Below are 22,162 nucleotides of genomic sequence, written 5' to 3'. Positions count from 1 at the left end.
AACAGAAAGGACCTGGAAGAAGGCCTCCAGTGCTGCAGCATGGTGGCAAATGGGAAGTGTGGTACAAGATGAGGTCAGAGGCGTCCCAAAGGCAGATCACTAGGCCCAAAGGCAGATTATCTGTGATAGATGAGGAGTACGGATTTCAACCCAGAGCCAAGGGCACACTGAAGGCAATGGGAACAATAGGAAGTGAAGAGAGAAGCTGAGGAATGCTTGGTAGGACTAGAGAGAAGGTGGCTGGACACAGAGGAGAGGGCCCATCAAGGAGACTGAGAAATCAGAGAGGTGGGAAGAAATCCCCAGTGTGCAGAATAGGTTTCTCAGTGAAGGAGGAATGGTCGTGTCAAACAGTGCCAGTGAGAGTGTGAGAAACACACAAGGATTTAGTGATGAGGAAGTCACTGGGGACCTTGGTGAAAACACATTAAGCCGAAGGCTGGGAGGGGAAGGTAAATGGCAAGGGCATTAACAGGGAACACAGACAGCGGGTGTAGCCAGTCTTTCCAGGAGCCTGGATGTGAAAGAAGGGAGATATGACAGCAGCTGGATGACAGAGTGCCCTTCAAGGAGGATTTCTTTGCTTTTGTAAGAAATGAGTGATCAAATATATTTACACAATGCTGGCAAGGAAACAGTAGAGCAGGAACATAACTGAAGAAACAAGGTACTTAGGAAGGCAGGTGGATTAAAATCCAGAGCCCAGATGGAGAGAATCACCAGCTCCAAATAAGGAACTCTTTTGGGACAGGAGACAAGAAAATGGAGGACATAGTTAATCTGTAGGTGTGATGCTTCAAAACTGTGGAAATTCCTTTACTTTCCTCTGTGAAAGAAGAGACAAGGCCTATCTCTTCGATAGATGTGAACTATCATATTTGGAAAAAGTAAAAAATTTTTAAAAACGCTTGGAAAATGAGGCAGTAGATCAGGGAGGGAAACTCAGACAACTTGTCAGATGATGCTGAGTCCCAGCTGGGGTTGAAGCTAAAGAGTGTGTAATGGCCCAAGCCACATGGCTGAGATGTGTTCTTCCACACTGCTGCACTACTACAATCCTAGGCAGCCCTGACTATCTTAAGAGGCAAGACAGTTTCAGCTTAGTTTTCAGCTAAGGAATCTGAAACAGAGAGAGAAAGTGATTTACAAGAAATCACACCAAATTTGGTCAGGGGATCAGCTTGTGGGTCTCCGTGTTTCTTCTGTTCAACCTTCATTTACTGAGTGCCTATTATGTGCCAGACACTATGTTTGGCAATGAGGCCACAGAGATGAATCAGATACAGTCCCCAGATCCTTGAGGGAGATACACAGCAGATGATTTTATGCAATGTAATAATGGCAGGAACAGGCAGTTATCTGAAGATACCCAGGACCTCCTGAGTCACGTTCCAACAAGCATAGCAGAATTAGGAGTTGGTCACCTACCAGGCAGGGCAGAGCAGGGGTGCATCCCCAGGATGGCCTTTTTCTCAGGGTGACCTCCCAAATCAGGCGTTACCATTTCAGACAGCAGCCAGATGAAAGGTTACCTCTGATTATCCAAAAATAAGCGGCTGCCTAAATCAATTAACCCAGAGCCAGCCAGGCAAGGGAGGCAGCTATGTTACGGGAGAACAAGCCCCAGACCAGAGTCAGTGGGTGTGTGTTTGAATCTAGGCTCTGAAACCTTACAGCTTTGACCTCAGGCTGGTGGCTTACCCTATGTCCTGCCACCTTGAACTCCAAAATACACCCTAAACCTGGGTCTATTTCTCCACCTCCACTGCTGTGCCCTTAGTCTATGGCAGCAGCATCTTCCACCGAGAGCAGTGCATCAGTTTTGTAACTCATCTCTCCTGTGGTCACTCCATGATTGGAAGACTTCCACTGCCCTTCTACTCTAGCAAATCCAAGCTGCTTCCTGTGGCCTTCCCAGCCCTACAAGACAGGCTCTCGCCCACCTCCCTGAGCTCACTCTCTCTTCTGCATCCCAGCCACATGGGGCTTCTTCACACCCGGAGCACGCCGGGCTTCATACCTGCTGCTTATTCTGCCTGATTTGCCACCCTTCAGATCATTACAAAGATGCTTCTTCCACATCCAGATTGCAGCTCAAATGTCACCTCCTTAAACAAACCTTCTCCAACTACCCCAGTGAATGTAGCCCTCTCTGTCCTATCACACATCATATGAGCAAGCTCACAGTACCTGAAATTATCGAGCTTGTTCCTAGACGTATTTGTTGTCTGCCCCCAGAGTCTGCTGAAAACACAAGTGTTGACTGACTGAGTCTTACTTTCTTTATGAAAACATGGCAGAGCTGGACACTGGTCAGTGGTTAGGAGCACAGATTCTGAAGACAGCCTGCTGGCTCGGGTTCCTGGCTTTCCTGCCTCTAGCTGTATAACCTGGTCAAGTTACTTAACATTTCTGTGTCTCAGTTTTCTTGTCTGTAAAATAGGAATTATAATAGTAACCAACAGTAGGGTTGTTATGAGGATAATGAGTTAACATATATAAAAGTGTTTTTTAAAAGAGAACCATTTAACAAAAACCCCCAAATCCTGAAACACAGTAAGTGCCTAAAATAATTAGCAACTACTGTATTCTCTTTGCTCCCTCTACACCATTGTTTGTCTCGATAGTTTGTGTTTTCTGTAGAGTAACTAGTTGTTTTTGTGTTTATCTTCCCTGTGAGACTATGAACTCCTTGCAGATGGAGGCTGTGTCTCATGCTTCTTTGTGTCAATACCCGGTAGAGGGCCTGGCAAAGAATGGATGGATGGAGAGAGGGTGGGAGAGAGGGAGGAAAGAAAAAACAGAGAGGACAAAGAAGAGAGGAGGAAGGAGAGAAAGTAGAGGAGGAAGGAGGAAAGGAAGGAAGGAAAAAGGAGGAAGGAAGGAAGGAAAAAAGGAAAGGAAAGAAGGAAAAGAGGAAAGGGAGGGAGGAAGAGACATTCTAGAGTCCAGGATACAGCCCTATCTTTAGGGAGACAAATGACTCCCTGTCTCTTTGCCTGCCCTCCAACCTCTCCCAAACACCAGAAAGGAAGCTGAATGTAGTGACTACCAGCTGGTCTTCATCTCATTAACTGCTCCAGGCACAATGCTAGAACCACCAAGAACTGCGTCCCCTAGCCTTGACCTTTCCTGCTCTGGGTACGCAGCAGCATTCCCTTCCCATCTCCATGCCTTTGTTCAAGATGCTTCTGCCTCCAGAAGTGCAATACCTCACCATACATATCTGTGTCTCCTTGTCTGCTGTATCCTTCAAGGCTCAGTTCAGTGACCCCGGTCCCCAGGAATTCTTCCCTGATTTTCCAGCTAAGGGTATCCTCCCATCCTGAAAACTCCTTTAGCAGGCCATCTGTCCCTTTCTCATGCTAATTCCTTGTGGCATATAATCATACTTGTGTCCACAGCTCATCTGCCCTGGTAAATGTGAGCTCCTCTGGGACATCTGCTTGGTGTCCCTGGGCTCAGCCCAGGGTCTGGCATGCAGAGGTTTCATAAGTAATCATTGAATTGAATTGTGCCTAACACATTCTTGACAGAGTCATTGTGTTTCCACTCAGTGACCTACCTCTGACGATGCTTAGTTTGTGAGGCGAGAGGGGTGGTTTAGGGACTGCATCTTTCTTTTTTTTTGTGGCGACTCCTGTGACGCTTCTGTTTTTCAGAACATCTGTTCCCCAAATCATAACTGCCAAGTTCTTCGTGTACTTGGAATCTCCTTGGGTTACTTGTAGCTGGTGCCATTTCTCCTCATCAACCCAAATCCCGCTTCCCAGATGGACCTGAGAGGAATAAGAACACCAGCACCTGTTTAGTCCGACAGGAGGGCAGTGGGAGGCTTCTCTTGTCCTTTGAAAAGCATTGCTGCACAATTGTAAGAGATTTGTAAGAGATTCATGTCATAAATATGAAATTAACTCTCTTTAAGGGTAATCAGAATAGCTATCATCAACTGAATTCCTGTAGTGTGCCAGGCCTTATTCTAGTGCTTTATATTTGCTATCTCACATCTTCATGGCAATTGTGGATAGAAGGCATTATAACACCATTTTCCTTTCAGATGGAAACACCAGGTTCAGAAAGGTGAAGTGACTTGCTGAACATCAGTCAACTAGTAAGTGGCAGAGTTGAGATTCTACACTATAGTTAGGATATCGCGAGGCTGCTCGGAGCCTGACCAAATCTCAGGACACACATGCGTAACTTCTTTCTTGTTACACTATGGAAAGATCCACCTTCCTTTAATGTGAACATTCTGGGACATAAACCTTCCCAGCATGGTGGTTCTCAACCTTGGCTGCACACAGGGGTCACCTAGGGAGCTGTAAAAATCACCAGTGCCAGCTGGCTGCCGTGATCCCAGATTACACGCCTGTAATCCCAGCACTTTGGGAGGTCGAGGTGGGTGGATCATGAGGTCAGGAGATTGGGACCATTCTGGCTAACGTGGTAAAACTCTTGTCTCTACTAAAAATACAAAAACTTAGCCAGGCGTGGTGGCATGCGCCTGTAGTCCCAGCTGTTTGGGAGGCTGAGGCAAGAGAATCACTTGAACATGGGAGGAAGAGGTTGCAGTGAGCTGAGATCTGTGCCACTGCAGTCCAGCCTGGGAGAGAGTGAGACTCCGTCTCAAAAAAAAAAAAAAAAAAAAAAAAAAATCACCAGTTCCTGGGTCCCACTCCTAGAGTGTCTGATTTATTTGGGCTGGGTGTGGCCTAAATAATTCCAATATATGGCTAAGTGTGAAAACCTCTGCCAGCTCAAGTAAGGAGAGCAGCTGCCCTGCCAACTGGAGTAGGGCTGTGCCAGTCCTTTCCCACCTCTGAGCTTCATTTCCCTACCTATGAAGTGGTAGAGCTGGATTTCATCTCAAAGTTCCTTCTGGCTCAAAACACCTATGATTTTAAACACAACCACAAGGTACCCAGTTTGATTCCAACGGCACAAAGAACAAAACACAGTCTTATGCTCCCTACGAGTTTCAGTGCAGAGCCAATAAGACACAGAATGTTCCAGTAATAAGCTACAAGATTTTCATTTGTTCTCCTTTCTGCACCTTTAGTAAATCTAAAAAAAAAAAATTAGTATAAAATTTAGATCTCACAAGTCATTTACTAACATTCATCATTAAAAAACCAGTGTTCGCTTTGACGTTGCCATTTACATTGTGCTTCTGCTGTGTCTGTGAAGGAAAGAAATGGCCTCTGTTGGGACACAGGGCGGCAGCTGCTAACGAGCTAAACTTTCTAAGGGGCATGAGAAGGATCTGCCAAAGGTTCTTGTTTTCAGAAAGGCCTGCCTGCAGGTTGCCAATATCACATGGTCAGAGACATCTCTGGAGAGGTCCTGCTCTAAGAGACTGGATGCATACCCAACTAATGGTAGACCAGCAAGACCAATTGTTCAAAAAACAATTAAAGATCTTTCTACTACTGGAGTTGGCTTGGGAAGGAAGGCGAGTACACATAGTTAGGCAGTCAGGTCAGCCAGCAAAACTTCTTCCTTTACCAATTACTGAAATTTTCTAACCATCAAGAAGAAAAAAAAATAGCAACACAACCCACCCATGAATGTAAGTCAACAATCTACCTGCACATCTGACTTCACCTCCTTTTGCTCAAAAGATCAGACTGCTGCAGGCAATCAGATAACTAGATCCACCTGGCCTCTCTGTGCTGTAACCTTCAGTGCTGCAAAGCTGTTCATCCGCTCAGGAAAGATAAGCAGCCTTGGAGCGGGAATGTGCTACCTGGCTGCTGCCTAGGCAACATGGACACCAAGGTCAAGTGTGGCCTTTCCTCCGCAGTTCAAACTGCAGGTGGGCAGTCTGTGTGCCAGACTGGGCATGCTGAGGACAAGTTCCCTGCTGCTCCCTGCTGGACCCTGCATCACTTCCCTTGATGACACTTGAAGCCACCCACACAAGCTTCCTGAGACAGGAGAAAAACAAGGAACTTTGAATTACATTAAATTCTGAATCAGAAAATCATAGAGATGGATGCCAACTTCAGATTTTTCAAAGATCTCTGCTTCCCCCCCACCCCACCCCGACCCCCTGGGCCTTGCTTTCCTGTGATCTTTTAATTTGTTATTCTTGAAAGGGAGATGAAAGTCCTTTTAGCCAAAGTTCTACAAGAGAAAAGGGGTACTAGTACTTTTTGAGTACCTATAATGAACCAGGTATTGTACATTCAATTTGTTTATTCTTCATAATGACCTTAAGAGATGAAAATAGATAGAAATTATTTTCCCATTTTACAGATGTAAACAGAGATTCAGAGAGACTATGTAACTTTTCCTAAGGTACACAGTCAATTTTGGAATCAAGATTCAAACCCAAATCCTGAAGCTTCTGCTCTCCCTGTCTTCCTTGCTGCCACCAAGGTGGTGCTGATATAGATCAAAGACAGCAGACCTAACACATCAATGTTCAGTTAGTTTTCCTTTTGAGTTTTCTCTGTATCTGCCTGGCTATTTCCCACACCAACTTCCAGTGCAGTTCACCACTGCAGACAGGGAAACCAGGAAAACAGCCACAGATTGGCCTTTGCCTCCAGTCTTTGCCCCCTTCAACCTGCCCATCCTATAATCACGACAGATTAAGTTCCCTAAAACACCTCCTTCCTTGTTTGACTAGATGACTTCTGTGGTCTTTCAACTGCGTTTTTATGTAAATCCTCTGGAATTTTGAATGGCTCCCTGTTTCCTATCATATTTAATCCAACTTCCTTAGTCTGGCTTTGAAGGCCCATTAGAATCCATTCTGTTTACTACTACTTCATTCTCCTACTATATTCATCTATATAGTCCATCTACACTACAAAATTCCTGAACTTGTTCATTTCCTGCTACTTCCAGTGTGCTGTAACATCAAGAGGATGGGTGCTGGAGTGGCCAGCCTGGGTGTAAATCTCAGCTCTTCTACCTGCTTGCTGGTTAACTTGGGTCACTTTACTTTTCTGAGCCTTACTTTTCTCATCTATACAGTCAGCAGATCATTGCTACCTCAGAGTTGCTGAGAGGGTTAAATGAGAAAAGATATGTAAAGTGTCAGGAGGACAGCAACTGTTACATCCTTTAACCCCTTTCCCCTCTCCAGGTTTCTGCTCCTGCCATTCTCTTGCTCAGGAATAAATGTTTTCCCTACTTTTTCTTAAGCCTGCTAATCTTTCAAGCCCCAGTCTAAAATTCAGGAAACACTCCTTAGTTACTGCAGGCCTAAGTTCTATCCTTTCTGAATTTCCAGCCCACTTAGAGCCTTTGCCACCTGATTCAGTCCTTCACAGTACATGTCAGTAGGGAGGGTCAAGGCTTTGCCTCTTCTGTCCCCTACAAAGTGATACGGGCTAGTCTGTACACAAAGCAGTAAAAAATCATGGGCATATGTAATGTCTTTATGGAACTGTTTTTCACTTCTGATGAGCTGCTCTTCCTTGGAAATGAAAATATTTTCTGACATTCACTCAAGTACAAGGCCAACTTTAGAGCACAAAAAGAAACGGGCTTCACTACGACCAATCACAGGTATATACTGGGGCATCTGAGACAAGGGCCCCTGAGGTTAGCGAGGCTCAAGGTCACCTGGAGCAATGCTCAGCTTTCAGGGATGTAGCAGAACAGACTGGTGAGAACACTGGCCTGGGAACCAGGAGGTCTGGCTTTCAGTTCCTGCCTGCCTCTAACCTGTTATATAATTGTAGAGGAGTCCCTTCTCTGGATATGTTTCCCTACCCATACTACGTATAAATTAGGTTATTTAAAATTTAATGGTCTTTGCAGCTTTATGATTCAATGAGTTTTTGAAATAAAACATTTTAGACAAAGAAATACAATGCACTTTACCCAAATCAGAAATTTGTGTGGCAAGCCTGATTCATGTAAACCATAGTATACTATCCGACCAAAGTTTTAGTGTTATATGTCAAAGGAGGTTATTAAAAATATGGCATCTGCTAGGAGGGAACTTGATCAAAATATATTTATGCGAAAAGTTTTATAGGACAAAAATCATTTCCTACTAGGAAATGTATCCCATTCCAGTGCTCTAAGCCTTGCAGAGATTAAGGCCTCTGATTGTGCAGACAGAAGGAAGGGTTAGAGAAGACAGCAGAGCCAAGAACAATGAGGGCTACTTGGGGGATGTGGGAGATGCTGTTCTGGGAAGCTGCCATCATTTCCAGTGTGTCCACTTCCTTTCCTCTGCATTTAAAACTCTCTCTGCCTGACTACCAATTAGGTGCAAACAAAAACCAGGTTAGTCTTATAGCAACACGCTGGCAAAAACCAATGAAAAAACAAAATAGGCATTTTCAAGATTTGCTGTTCAACTCATGTGTAAAAATATTAAATGAGGTTTGAGAGACTCGTTTTCTGGGAGAAGAATGCTATCTTTGCAAAAGAGGCCCCCTATACTGCTCTGAAACTATCCACCAGCCTTCAAGGCAAGGGAGAAATAGATTTCTCTTGGAAGCTACTTTAAGAAAAACTCTCTAGTCACTCCACCATGTGTTCATGACTAAAAAGAAATCAACAAACATAGCATAGTCCTATCTTTCATCTTTGATTGGGGAAGGTTCACCAAACTTAGATACACAGTTTGAATCAGAAAGGCCTTTGGAGAGCATCAATCCGATCCCATCTTTCACAGATAAGGATGCTGAGACCCAGAGAAGTGAAGGGCCTTTGCAAGGTCACACAGGTAGGATAGATGTAGAGCTACGCTAAGAACTCAGGCTCCAGGCTGCCGACTTCCAACCTGTCATGCCACCTCTCCTCTGCAAAGCTGACGTTTCGAGCCTGTTGAAGGGAGCAAGGCAAGGCAGAATGGGCCTGTGGCCTGGCCCATCAGCTTTGCCTCTGCAGGGGAGGAAGTACGCAGTGGGAGATGCAGGGAATGACAGCACATCCAAGAGAGCCCTGAAAACTAATACGTTTCATTTCCTCAGCTTGACAATATTTGCTTTGGCTCAGGTTGGCCAGTTGCAGAGACATATCTGGACAAACTCAAATAAAACAAATTTTTCTTTCTCATCAACCTACCAGAGAATGATACTAAATAAACAGAGACCTTTTGAAGCATGAGGCAAGAAAAATGAACCAACACATGACGCGTTAAGGAGAATGAGAGGCGATGTCTGTAATGCCACAGTGGCAGAGAACAAAACACTAAAGCTGAATTTCACCAGTGCCTACACAAAGGGCTCTGATATACTTCTTCAGAGATCAATTCGACTGAATGTTAGAAGAATGTCAGAAAAGTTTCCTCCCCTGCTCTGCTGGTATATATCATCATGTGACTTTAAGATTTTTCAAAAGCGATTCCATTACTAATAGTGCTTAAGTTTTTGTTCATGATTTGTTTTCAAGGTCATATAAATAACTCTGAGGAGTTCTATGTGGTCCTATGACTGTGGGCTAACCACTGCTGCATATACAGCTTGAAGGAGGCTTGGGGATAAGGGAGTATGTCTTATTCATCCCTGTATTCCTGTTATCTAGCACAGGGTTTAGAACATACAGATACTTTCTAAGTGGTGAATGAATACAAATTGAGTTGTCATCTGTAAATCAGATACTTCATTTCCAGCTCACCTTATAAATTTTAGGCATCTGGTTTCATAGGAAGGTGGGACAAGTTTCATCAAACTATCATGGGAATTAAGAAATATCTTTTTCACTAGTAAGCTATTTTAAAATGTCAATTTACTTTTATAGTTGCTTTGGCTCAATATTTAAAAAAAAGAAAGAAAGAAAAAAAAAAGGAAGAAGGAAGAGAAAACGCCCCAGCAAAACTACGCTACTTATAATACACAAATTCCAGAAACAGTCATTCAGGGCTAGGCCAGGAGGCCAACCAGTCAAGCTGTGATTTGGAAAGCTCCCACCATACTCTCCACCTTTACTCTGACTAACAAACACTTGCAGGGAATGGATATTGAGCTTAAAACACTACCTTGCCATTGTCTAGGATATACTTGTCCATGACAGGCGCAGGAGCGGGGTAATAGGACGACGTATTTGCTTCCTCACTGAAAGTGCTCCGTAACTCCGGCTCGGGCTCGAGACATTCTGACTTTACTTTTTCCAGATCAATGGCGGGACCTAGGCAGTTAAGAAAAGAAATCTGTCTAGAACTCCAAGGAAAATAAAAGGCAAATATTTTCAACTAGGCATCTATCAGCACACAGTGGCACAAAAATATCCTAGCTTATTTTTGTCCATTGAACTACACTTAAACCCAGACTCGAAAATAATATGAGGCATGAATGTCACAAGGGAAAAGGTGGAAAACTGGAAGACAAGAGTGGACTAGACTCTAATCAAGTTTGAATGAGAAGCACTCTTCCAGGGTGTCATTGTCTAAATGGAAAGGCAGGGATTCAACTTCCTGCACAGGAAAGAGGTTCTGTTAAGACTGGGTTGGAGAAGAAGGGGTGGCAATTACTGGAATATGCAAATCGTGTATTTGCCAAAATCCTCACCTCAGTATCTTACAGTGGAGAAGGCTGTAACAGAAGAAGGCAGCTTAGGAAAGTGTGGGCAAAAATGTGAAGGCCTCCCCCTCCCCAAGACCTAGTATCTAGACAGGAGCATTTGAACCAAGAAATTAAAACACAATACACATTAAGCCCCTGATTGCCTGATCCAGCAGCTACTCTGATTTTTATTTTAATGCAATCAACACAAATTACATGCGGTTGAAACAGCGAAAGGAAGCTAGATAAATGGTGATAGTTTCTAAAGGGGTTATTTTTTCTCCATTAGCTTTTAAAAATTGACTGTTTTTTAAAATCACCTATTGTGTGTTGATTACTAAAGGGCAGAGAAACAGGATGAAAATGGGTAAATAAGGCCAAATGACTTGATTAACTTTTGTGGGAGAACAACTTCAAAGGCCAACATAATTTAACATGCTGGAAATTCTCCCCATGCAAACATTTCAGGAGTTGACTGAGATCAGAGATTTGGCTGCTGCCACAGCAGCTCCCTCTGGCCGTGCACATTAACTTAGGTAACAGATGAACTCACAGACCAGCCTTCTCTTATCCTAGCCATGTGGAAAACTGGGTACAAAGCTCTTTATATATTAAAGCCCTTTGTAACAATCTGCTTGCAACTCTGGGTTCAGTTGACACATCCTAGACTTGGTTGGTGGCAGTGAAGGTCCTGGTGAATTTGTTACTAAAATTCCTCATGATACAGCTTCCCAGGAGAGAATATCAACTCTGAACTGCTGGCAGATGCTAACTGAAAGATGAAATCTCTGTAGTATCCTAAGATTTAAGAATGAAACTTGCACAAAGCTGAATGCAAGATGATTGGGGAGCAGAACAGTGCAAATAAAAGACCTTGACTCCTTCTGGTACAGATTTCAGGTCCCATTCCTGGCTATGCTATATTTTAATTGTTTGACCACAGGTGAGTAAATTACAGATACAGAAGGTGGCAGAGCAAAGGCCCAATAGCATCGTAATCGTTCTGACAGCACCTCCCAATAAGAGGTGCAGGACCTATTCAAGGGCTGGGCCTAGGTCTTATTCCTTCCTTTGTCCCCAGCACCTAGCGCTGAGTAGGCACTCCCTAAATGTTTGCTAAGTAAATAAAACAATGACGACAATGAATGAGTAATTCTAAAGTTTCAGAAGCAAATATCAAAGTTTCTTCTCTCTGCGTGGGATCACAGGTTAAATTTTTGAGACACAAACAAATTCAGGTAGAGCATTTGATCTTTTCTCAGATCTGGGAAGAGGTAATTACTTAAATTTCCCCTAAAGCACATGGCTGAGTTGGTGTGTGAAAGCTCTTCTAGGTCTGACCTTCAGCCAACAGAAAAAAAATAATAGGCTGAAAAGAAGAGGTCCATGAAAGCCACTCACTCAGAGTCATCTTTAGCAAGAACGTGCCCTTCCTCTAAAGCCTCCTTTTCCTTCCATGAGAGGCTGGACAACAGAATGAATCCAGTATAGCCGTGACTTCAGTTGATTCTCTCCCATCCATCTCTATAAAGGCCATCAAAGGGATCTTCCACATGACCCTGTCTTTCCTTGCTTAGGCTGCCCACTACCCTCAAAATTAAGTCCCATACCATGGCCTCCATAAGGCCCAGAACAACCAGCCTCCCCTCTACCTCTAGGGTCATTTCTCGCCCCCCCCACCAATATTCACCTCTGCTCAGGTACCCCAAATATTATGTTGTTCCAGGCATCTATGCTGTTGTCTTGGCCTTGAACACTACCTCATCTGTCTGCCAAGCGCCCAGTTAGACTTTAGGACATAGCTCAGGTGTCTCCTTTGTGAGGCTTGACTGTCATCACTCCCAGGTAGGGGGGTCTCTACATTGTGACTACTTTTAGCAAATTATGTTTGCAATCATCTGCCTATCGGTTTTCAACATTAGACTATAAAGCTCTTCAATAGCAAAGCTTTACTCCCTTTAGCATCTTGGAGCCTAGGGAAGTGCTGGTACATGACAGGCTCTTAGTAAATTCCTCATGACATGAGAGGGGAGGAAGAGAGGGACTTGAATGGGCTGGGACAAAGATTCTGAAGTAAAGTCCTGCTGCTAAGCAGAGGTGCTTGAGGGTAGAGGCATGGGCAGGTGGGAAGCTGTTCTGAATGTCTGTAACCTTTCTTGGAGTCCGAGAAGTAGAAATCAGGGCTGTTAAGTAGAAATCAGAAGCATCTAGTCAGAATGGACAATTCAGATGGCACAATTCCAGACAAAGGGCTCTGCTATCACACTGTCTACAGAGGGACAGCTAAGGGACATCAGAGGGAGCAGGGGTTGAGAGAGTCACCTCTCTGGCTCCATCCTGTTGGTCCCCTCCCACAGTCAGACTCCATTCCAGGCAAAGTGGCTGGCCTAACCGTCTCCACACATACACCATTCTTTCCTGCCTCCTGGTCTTTGCTTGTGCCATTCCTTTTGTCCAGAACATTCTGCCCCTACAGATGTCCACCTACACAAACTCCACTAGTGATGCAAGGCCTGACTCAAATGCCATCTCTTCAATGAGGCTGCCCTATCCCCTCAAAGACTAGTAAATAATTCTCTCTAGCCCGTGGCTTGGGATTTGGAGACAGAGCTCCAAATACTAGGTTTAAGTATAGGGTTTGCCACTTACTGCTTAGCTGACTTGTGATCTTCCTTGGGTAGTAGAGCTCCACCTTCCTTTGGATTCTCCCCACCCCTCTGCCCGCACTCTACCATAGTAATCAGATGTGCTCATTCATCTCTGTATCTGTCTCCCCTACAAAAGGAGGAGGGGTCAGCCAAAAATAGTGTCTTTTTGTGTCGGAGAGGAGGCTTGAGGGCAGCCAAGGACTGTGTCTTTTTATGTCAGAGACCAGGGCTCACCTGGCACAGTGCTTGATTCACATTCTATCCTCAAGAGATAATGTACACATAAATAATTGCTTAACCTCTCTGATCTTGTTGTCTCACCTGAAAGAAGGAAAGATAACAGTGACTTGGCAAGACTGAGGATTAAATCAGATAACTATATATATATTATATGTGTATATATATATATATTCGTATATTTATATGGAACAATGATTTCAGAGTCTGGTACAGAGTGGGTTCTTGGTAAAGAGTCGTTCACTCCCTCTCCACCCACTCCCACACAAGTCACACTTGTGCGCTTAAGTTCGTCTCTACTAAACCATAGGTTCTGTGAAACAGAGGCCCTGCTGTTCTGCTTTTGCCCCTAGTGCTTAGCACAGGCCCAGCACAGAGCAGGTCCTTGTACTCCACAGCCTACCCACTCTCTTCAAGGCTCACGATGGTCTCCTACGGGACTGATAAACTTCTGTCAAATATAGAAGCTACTATACTGAGATCTTGGCTCTCAAGAAAAACTATTTTCTAAACTTCTCAGCACCATTTGCTTAACACCTGGCAAAAGCTCTCCGCAACAGCCTCCTCCTTCCAGGATATTGTCTACAGAAGGTCAGCTTGAAAAGCCAGCCAAAGGTACATCTTAAAAGGGACTTTTCAGGAGACCTGGGTGTGAATCCCAGCTCATGACTTTAAAGTCAGGTCATCTTAACTTCTCTGCAACTCAGCTTTCCTACCTGCAAAATGGGGGTTACCAAAAGCCACCATGCAGGCTGCTGATGCCTCTGGAAGAGCCTAGCACTGAGGCACAAAACAGACAGAAGTGGGCAAAATGGCAGATGAATGAAGGAATGAATCAATCAATAGAGCGCAATGTTTAGCATTACAGGATCGGAAAGAAGAAGAACAAAAAAGCATGTGTTTTCTTCGGGGAGAGCAGGGAGGGCCCCTAGTGCTTTTAATTTAAGAGGGGGGAAAATCACTTCATTGCAAATTTTAGTCGGCTCCACTACTGATGTTGGCAATTTACATCTCATTACAACAAATGCTTCAGATTGCTGTTTTGCTTTTAAAAAATTTCTGAGGCATTGTTCTCCCTCAAACACATGTGACCAAATTAGCCACAATAATAAGCACTTGCGTTAAGAGACAGCATTGTACAATCTGGCGCAGATATTTTAGGTAACAAAGGAACTTTTTTCACTTTGTGGGAAGAGTAGGAATTTTTTTTAAAAAAGGGCTTTGATCCATTTGCATTTCGATACTGACACACACTTGAGGTTTATTCGGGGGAAAATATCTCTTCCATGGAAAGAAACCTCTCAGCTGGGTAAAGGAAGCTTTTTAAAAGTATGAAAGGTAGTACTTGTCTTTTCACTCAATCATTCATGAACCCATTCATCTCACAACCCCTGACTGCATATCAAGATCTTGGCTCTGTAAGAGGCACTGGGGACCCAGAGACAAAGTATGTTCCTGTTCTGGGGAAGTTCAGATTTAACATGTGAAGCACTATTATAGAGCATACAAATAACTCTGATTTAACGGATGAGCAATAGATTTAGCGTCAGAAAAACCTGGTAAAGATCCTGGTTCTGTTACTTACTTTACCTCCGTAAGCCCTACTGGCTTTTTCCCTAAAATGGAAAGCATGACACACAGTTAGGGTCTTTGTAAGTGTTTGCTGGGGCAACAAATATATGAAATTACACGATTTTCTATTCTTGTTGTGTCACAAACTGGACTAATGCTGTTCTTTCTGATGAACACAAATGTTTATGTTTGTGTGACTTCTGGGTTGAGAAATCACCTATTTTTTCAAACATATATGTGTTTGGACACTAAGTATTTCCGATTTCAGCTGAAATAGAAAGGTTAATAATATATATATATATATATATATATATATTTTTTTTTTTAGAAAAAAGGATTAAATCCTTTTACTTCTGTAAGTAGGAAGTTTCTCTGCAATAAGTACCATCCTATTTTCTTCAAAAATGCAAAGTAAATCAAGTCAAAATTCTTAAATGCATACAGAACATCTGCTGTGGCACAGGGAGTACTAGACTTGGCAGAATAGAGATAATTTTACTGTTGAGAAGGACCTGGGCATGGGAACAGCTACATAACAATGAAGGAGTTAAACAAAGGCCTTGGAAAGAGACTAGGGAAGATGCCTCCGGATCTGGGTAGGAGGATCCCCCTCTGTGGACCTTCTCAGACCCTCTCAGAAGTCATCAGCTGCTCTCACCTGCTGCTGTAGCTGTGCTTCTGTTTCTTAGCCCCATTAGGCTTCCAGTGAAACACAGACAAATCTGGTTTCATTCCTTTGGTGAGAATCTACTAAGTGCCGCTGAGTGCCAGCCCTGGGCTAGGTGGAAGTGGGTGCTTCACAGTCTATCAGTGGAAAGAGACAGGCAGCAGACTGCCACCACCCATATGGCTAACACGCATTAGGAAAATAACTGGGGCAGAAGCAAAGGAGGGGGTGCTGCCTCTGGAGGAAATTAACTAGGAAATCTTCAGAAGGATGGTCACAAACTTCTGTGTTGGGGCTTGGAGGATGAGAGGAGCTTGTTGGGTATGAGACCCTAGGGTGGGGTAGTTCTCATAAGGTGAAGGCAAGTGGCACAAACCACAGGCTCACTGTGCACAAAGGGTGCAACGTGACGATCTGCATGAATTTGGGGAAGGGGAGATCACTGCTGGTTAAGGGATCCTAGAAGGTTTCGGGAAAGTGGTGATCTCTGACTGGGGCTCTGATGGATGGATGACATCTTGGGGAGGTGGGGGAGTAGCGAGGCCGGGGTTCTTCAGATCCTCTCTCTCTCCATTTTCCGAGTGCCTTCTTCGAGTGAGGGCAGGAGCAGACTTTGTTGGGCAGAGGCAAGAGAAAAAAAAATTCTAGCATGAATCCTGGATTAGGTGAGATCCCAGCGGCTCACAAAGATGCCTCCAAAGTGGGGCCACACCCTCGGGGAATGTGAACCACAGAGCAGCAGAGTTGAAATGGATCTGAGAGAGCCCCTGCTCCAAGGGGCAGAAGCCCACCCAGGAAGAAAGAGGTAAAACAAGCAGGCCCGGGTCCCCAGTCTTGGGGGTCAAGGTTATCCCCGACTTTGAGGAATTGCAGATGCCCATTTCAAATGACGTATTTGAGAAGGAAAGGTGGCTGAAACCTACAAATGTCTTCTTTGTTAAGTGTCTTATATCAAATGTATCTCTCTTTTTTCTCTCTGTAGCATTTTTCAGCCCACTGTCAGGTGATTGTTTAACATCTCCCTGACTAGAACATAAACACCAAGGGGATGAGTAGTCTTGTTCGCTGCTATATCCCCAGCACCCAGCACAATGTCCTTCATACAGAACACTCACTAAACATGTGTTTAGCGAAAGAAGTTAATCCTCACGATGATCCCACAAAATAGACCTTATTATCTCCGTAAAGACTCAGAGCAGTAAAATAACTTGCCAGAAGTCACACAGGTGGTGAGTGCTCAAGTTCAGAGTCGTCAGATTCCAAAGACAGCTCTTTCCACTGCCCTGCCGCTCCTCAGTGAACTGTACTTTTCAGAGCTTCTTGCCTAATGCTCACTCTGTGTGACCCTCAACTCGTCTCTGATTTTCTCAGACATTCCTTGGGGGTCTGTGAAAATCTCCACAATCGTGAGGGGTGTGGTGGAAGGGGAATAGGGTGTCACCTCTAGAAGCTCTGAGCTTATCCTCTGGTGGCCAGGGAAGACTGGACTGCTTCTTCATCTGTGCTGCTTCTACTTTCCTCCTGCCCAACTATCTGTGCCCAGAGAGTATCCAAATGGCAGGATATGTGCAGGACGCCCTGTCAGAGAAGCACTGAAGGCCCACACATGAGCTCAATGCATGTAAAATGGACCAGAGTTGGCTGGGTTGGGGGGCTAAGGAGTTGTGGTGGGAATAAGTGGGGTGGGTAGCACAAGAGCTGCTCCCAGGTTCCTGAGGGACCACTGTGGGCACAGTGAGTGCCCGAGGGCAGCAGTTATGAGGAGGCAAAGTTTGATCACGTGGTGGATGTCTGTCCAACAAATCAATCCATACCCCTGACCTCAGCTGATACTCCCTTCAGGCCATGAGCCCTTCCAGAGTAGGGACCATATGGATTCATCTTTGCTACATGGCTGTTGATTGATTCACCTGGCTCAGAGGAAAACAGCAACTCAGGAGTTGAAGGACTGCACCCCAGGCCACTCCAATGGGGAAGTGCCCCCATGAACCACCTGCAGGAGGGTCTGGGGTAGTTCTGCTTGCTTTCATCTATATCTGCAACCTCATCTCTTCCTGCTACCCAGCCCTTCACTGTGCCGTCCAACCAGAACTACTTTCAATTCCTTGAATAAACCAGCCTCTCTTACAACTCCAAACCTTTGTTTAGGCTCTCCTGTTGCCTGAGATAGTCCCTTAACTTGGGGCCTCCTCCAGCCATCCACAACTCTCCTACCCCAGCCATGTAAGCAGCTCTCTTTTGTATCCTTCCCCAACATCCCAAGAGCTCAGAACCAAAGTCAGGCTCACCCTGCATCACCTCACAGTCTGCTGATGAGACTGTGACTTCTTTAAGGTCACAAGGGGGGCTTAACAATTTGATGTCTCTATGCCTAGCACAGGGCTCGGAACAGAGGAAGGATCCAATAATGTTCCCTGCACAAAAACATTTTCCTACAGTCAGAGCTGTCCAATAATGGGACAGGCTGCAGTGGAAGGAAGTGAGTGAGCATCTTGTCTCTAGGGGAATGTTACTGGAGACTGGGTGATTGCATGGCAGGGAGACTAAAGAAAGCTTCTTGTCATGTATAGGAGGCTAGACGAGGTGAACTCTGGGGTTCCTTATGGGACTAAGGTCCTAGGACTCTTAAGAATTACCCCCCCCACACTCAGAGTGCCCCCTGGAGCAGCAAGGGAGGGTATGGCCAGCCTCTGGGACCTGCTGAATCCTGGCAGCCAAACTAATTCCATCCATCCATGTTGGCTGAACACAAGCGTTCCACTGCTTCAGGATACTGGGTTCATGAAATCCTATATATTCTGATTCCACATGGCATAGATACATATGTCTTTTTCACTCTTTGGGCCTCAGCTGTCCATCTATAAGTTTGAGGTGAAAGGTTGAACTGGGTTCTCTCTAAAGAGACAATTTCTAAGAAAACTCCAGGAATTATCTGGTTGGTATCTTGAGGCCATGCTGCCTGGTAAGGCTGAAACTATGAAGATGTGGTGGGCTTTTAAACTAAGCAGGAAATATTCATCTAACAGCTCAAGGGTCCTGCAGTCACAGAATGCACAGCAGTACTGGATGGTATAATGGCCAACAAAGAAGGCCTAATCAGGAGGCAGGCAAAAGGGACGGTGCCACAGAAGCACATGGCTGAGGGACTCTGTGATCAGACTGCCTGATGCATGGCAAAGGAAGAGGGGCCTCAGTTCTGAAAACTGGTTCTACCCTTTCCTGGGTGTGTGACCTCAGGCGAGTCACCTAATCTCTCTGAGCCTGTTTTATCCACTGCTGAGGTTGTTTTATATATGGAAAGTATTTAGGGTCCGGTCCAAAGCAGGTATTCCAGAGACCAGGCTTTGCCTGTAATGAACACTTTCCCACCTCCATTTCCCGACTGGCAAATCCAAAAGCAAACAAGTCTGTTACATGGCAATATGGAAGGCAAAACCCTGCTCTAATGGAGAAACACATTCCTATTCTGACAATGGGGAAAAGCCTAGCAACTTCCTCTGGATGTTTTAAATACCTAGGCAGTTGTTAGAAAAGGGACAGCCTGGAGCTGTCCCTCAACCCCATCCCCACTGCCCCCAGGAAAACGGAGTCTAGGAAGAAAGGGAAAGGAGGGTCCTGAATTGTTCAGCCACCCTGAAATCAACTTTTAAAATAATGTAGGATTATTTTAAACTGTGGCTAATTCTAATTTGGGCAACAGTTCAAAAAAAGTCCTTCAAAGTAGATGATGACCAATATTTTTCAGAGAACCTACTCCATTTCCTACTACTAGATCTCTTCCTGCCATCTGAATTGAGCAGGGTACTATAGTTTTTGAAACTGCCCCACCACTAACTGTAAACCGGCAGGCAGACAGTGGGCCTCTTGGGCCTCACCTCCACAAGGGAGATGTTAATACCTAACTAGACAAAATGGCTCTTGTCCATCTGCTTTGGGCCTTTCTCAAAGTCCAACTTTTTTATAGTACTCTTGCTCATTGTGAGAATGAACTGAGGCTGAAAGAGATGGGAAAGAGCTCTGAGACAAACAGGCCCCAGGAAGAGAGTCCTGGCAAAGGGAAGACTGAGCCACAACTAGTGATGTCTAAAAAAATCCAGGAGGTCAAATGGGGGGTTTGAGAGCTACAGATGGGAAGATGGAATTCTGCCCAGGAAAAGTTGGGGGTAGTAATGGACAAATTCTATAAGCTACAGACCAGTGAGTTTGAAATCAAGTCCAGGCATGGTTGTAAAATAGAGTGTTCAAATATGATTTCTAAGGACTTACAAGGGGAAATAGGAAATCTCTAGGAGTCATCCAGGGTTGACCAAAGATTAAGACATGCCAGACCATCACATCTGTGTTCTGCTGTAGGACAATGGGTGCCTATGATGTGCCAAGCACTATATAACACATTTTCTCATGCACATCTTCAAATGATTCTACATCTTGATGCAGTACCTACTGAGCACCTACTATATGCTGGCCTCTAGGCAGATGACTTGACTGCATTTGTTCATTTACTTCTTTTTTTTTTCTTAGACAGAGTCTCGTGCTGTCGCCAGGCTGGAGTGCAGTGGCATGATCTTTACTCACTGCAACCTCTGCTTCCCGGGTTCAAGCTATTCTCCTGCCTCAGCCTCTCGAGTAGCTGGGACTATAGGCACACACCCCCATGCCCAGCTAATTTTTGTATTTTTAGTAGAGGCGGGGTTTCACCATGTTGGTCAGGAAATGGTCTCGATCTCTTGACCTTGTGATCCACCTGCCTCGTCCTCCCAAAGTGCTGGGATTACAGGCGTGAGCCACTGCCCCCAACCCATTTGCTCCTTTTAAAAACCATAATGGTTGATACTATCATTCACTCTGTTGTACAGATGAGGAAACTAAGGCTGAGGAAGTTAAGTAACTTGCCCGAGGCAACAAAATTTGAATTTGGAAGAGCTGGGATTGAAAACCCCAGTATTTCTGACCTCAGAGCCCATTAGGGCTCTTAATTACTGAGCTGGTTCTCCTGTCTGTATGTAGTGAGCTTTAAGATACCTATATTACAGAGGAGAAAACAGAGACCTGAGAAGGGTTAAAAAATGTATATGAAGTTACACAGGTAATAAATTAAGACAGCTGAAATTCAAACCCAAGTAATATCTGCTGCTGAAGCCCAGGTTGTCTCCAGTACAGGAGAAAACCAGCATGAAGCATTTGGCTGACATTAGCTGCCTTTTCTAAGGCACTATCAGAGACCTGGGCTTAAAGAAGCCAGTTCAGACTGCAAAGGATTTTAAAGATCAAAGCTGGTATTTTAACGGACCTTGGACAGCACACAAGCTACAAACCCAGAGGGTTACAGAGGTGTTAGTGATCCAGCTCTAAAAAGTTGAAACAGATATGCAGGCCACAATGGCTTTCTCCTTTTTCAAAACTTTCAGCCAGCTTATGATCTAGCCAACAGGACATTATCTCTTCCTTTTGCCTTCTCCTCTCTAAAATGGAGATAATAATCCCTACCTGGCCTTGCAACAAGACTATCAGAATTGTCCCATGAGATAAAAATGTCAAGGTGCTTTGAAACCTGTAAAATCCCATGCACATGTGAATTACTGTTATTACTCTAGTCATCTATGCCTCTTCTGGTTAGAATTCATCATTTTTGCCTATATTCCCTGACAAAGCACACACGAAATCTAATATCATCATCTGTCTCCCTCCTGCAATTACAACACTGATTTTATTTGCCTGGTGTCATGCTGCATACATGTTTGTATTCCCTGTGAGACTTGTATGCATCCTGAAGGCAAGGATTACATCTGCTCCTCTTTGTATTCCTCACAGAGCCCTTGAGAGTCTTATTTGAACTAATGTTACCCGAGTCACACCACAATGAATTATACTATCTAAGTGGTACTTACAGTGTAACAAACTGGGGAGGACACCGTAGCCTTGGACTTTGCCTTCTAAGAACAGGGAATCTAGCTGAGGAGAAACCAAGAGAGACCCTAGAATTTACTCCATTCTCACACATGGGGGCTTACCCTCCCCCAGTTGGGTCTCTATTGTTCTGCTTCCCTTCATCCCCTAAAATTCTCTGTGGCTGCCAATGCCCAGTTTAAACACACCATTCTAATCTACTTGTGCATTGTTTTTCAAAAAGGCACTCTGTCTTGTTCATTACGTTATTCCCAGCACCTAACCCAGTCCTAGAACAAAGGATACCCTTGATAACTGTTCACTGAATAAAATAATGAATAAATGAATATACACAGAAAAACATCTGTACCTTGGAATATCACCACGCTTTTTGCATCCTTGTCATTTACTTATTTGGGGGAAGATGGGCAGGAAAGGGAGAAAAAGGAAAAGGGGACTGGCATTTATTGAACACTTACAATATGGGGGTCACGGGGCTAAAGTTATTACATATGCTTCCTTATTTAATTTTGACAGTGGAGGACAGTAAACTTCCTTCCCATCTATGCTAAGCTTAGCATGATCTTACCATGCTAAGATCACAGACAAGGAAAGTTTTGTTTTACAGAGAAAGATGATGTCCTTTGTGGGGAGTAAAGGGGATGGAGGGGACACCCCCA

The 22,162-nt window shown here is 44.4% G+C and overlaps 2 protein-coding genes across 8 annotated transcripts in view; both read right to left on the bottom strand.

Annotated features, from left to right (window-relative positions):
• The window catches only part of AGBL4 (ATP/GTP binding protein like 4), a 1,474,608-nt gene that overhangs the window by 215,787 nt on the left and 1,236,659 nt on the right, over positions 1-22,162 (bottom strand). The gene's annotated exons all lie outside the window — the stretch shown is intronic.
• Positions 1-22,162, bottom strand: part of BEND5 (BEN domain containing 5) — a 49,365-nt gene that overhangs the window by 5,088 nt on the left and 22,115 nt on the right. For all 3 annotated transcript variants that reach the window (XM_023187724.1, XM_023187723.1, XM_023187721.2), the window contains 2 exons: positions 9,950-10,098; positions 3,566-3,779 (listed from right to left, as the gene is read on the bottom strand). In XM_023187724.1, coding sequence (XP_023043492.1) covers positions 3,566-3,779; positions 9,950-10,098 — 363 coding nt within the window. The remainder of the gene's footprint in view (positions 1-3,565; positions 3,780-9,949; positions 10,099-22,162) is intronic.

Source organism: Piliocolobus tephrosceles, chromosome 1 (genome assembly GCF_002776525.5).
Source record: "Piliocolobus tephrosceles isolate RC106 chromosome 1, ASM277652v3, whole genome shotgun sequence".
NCBI classification, from domain to species: Eukaryota; Metazoa; Chordata; class Mammalia; order Primates; family Cercopithecidae; genus Piliocolobus; species Piliocolobus tephrosceles.
Note: the sequence above shows the minus strand (reverse complement) of the source record. Positions and strands in the feature narration are given on the sequence as shown.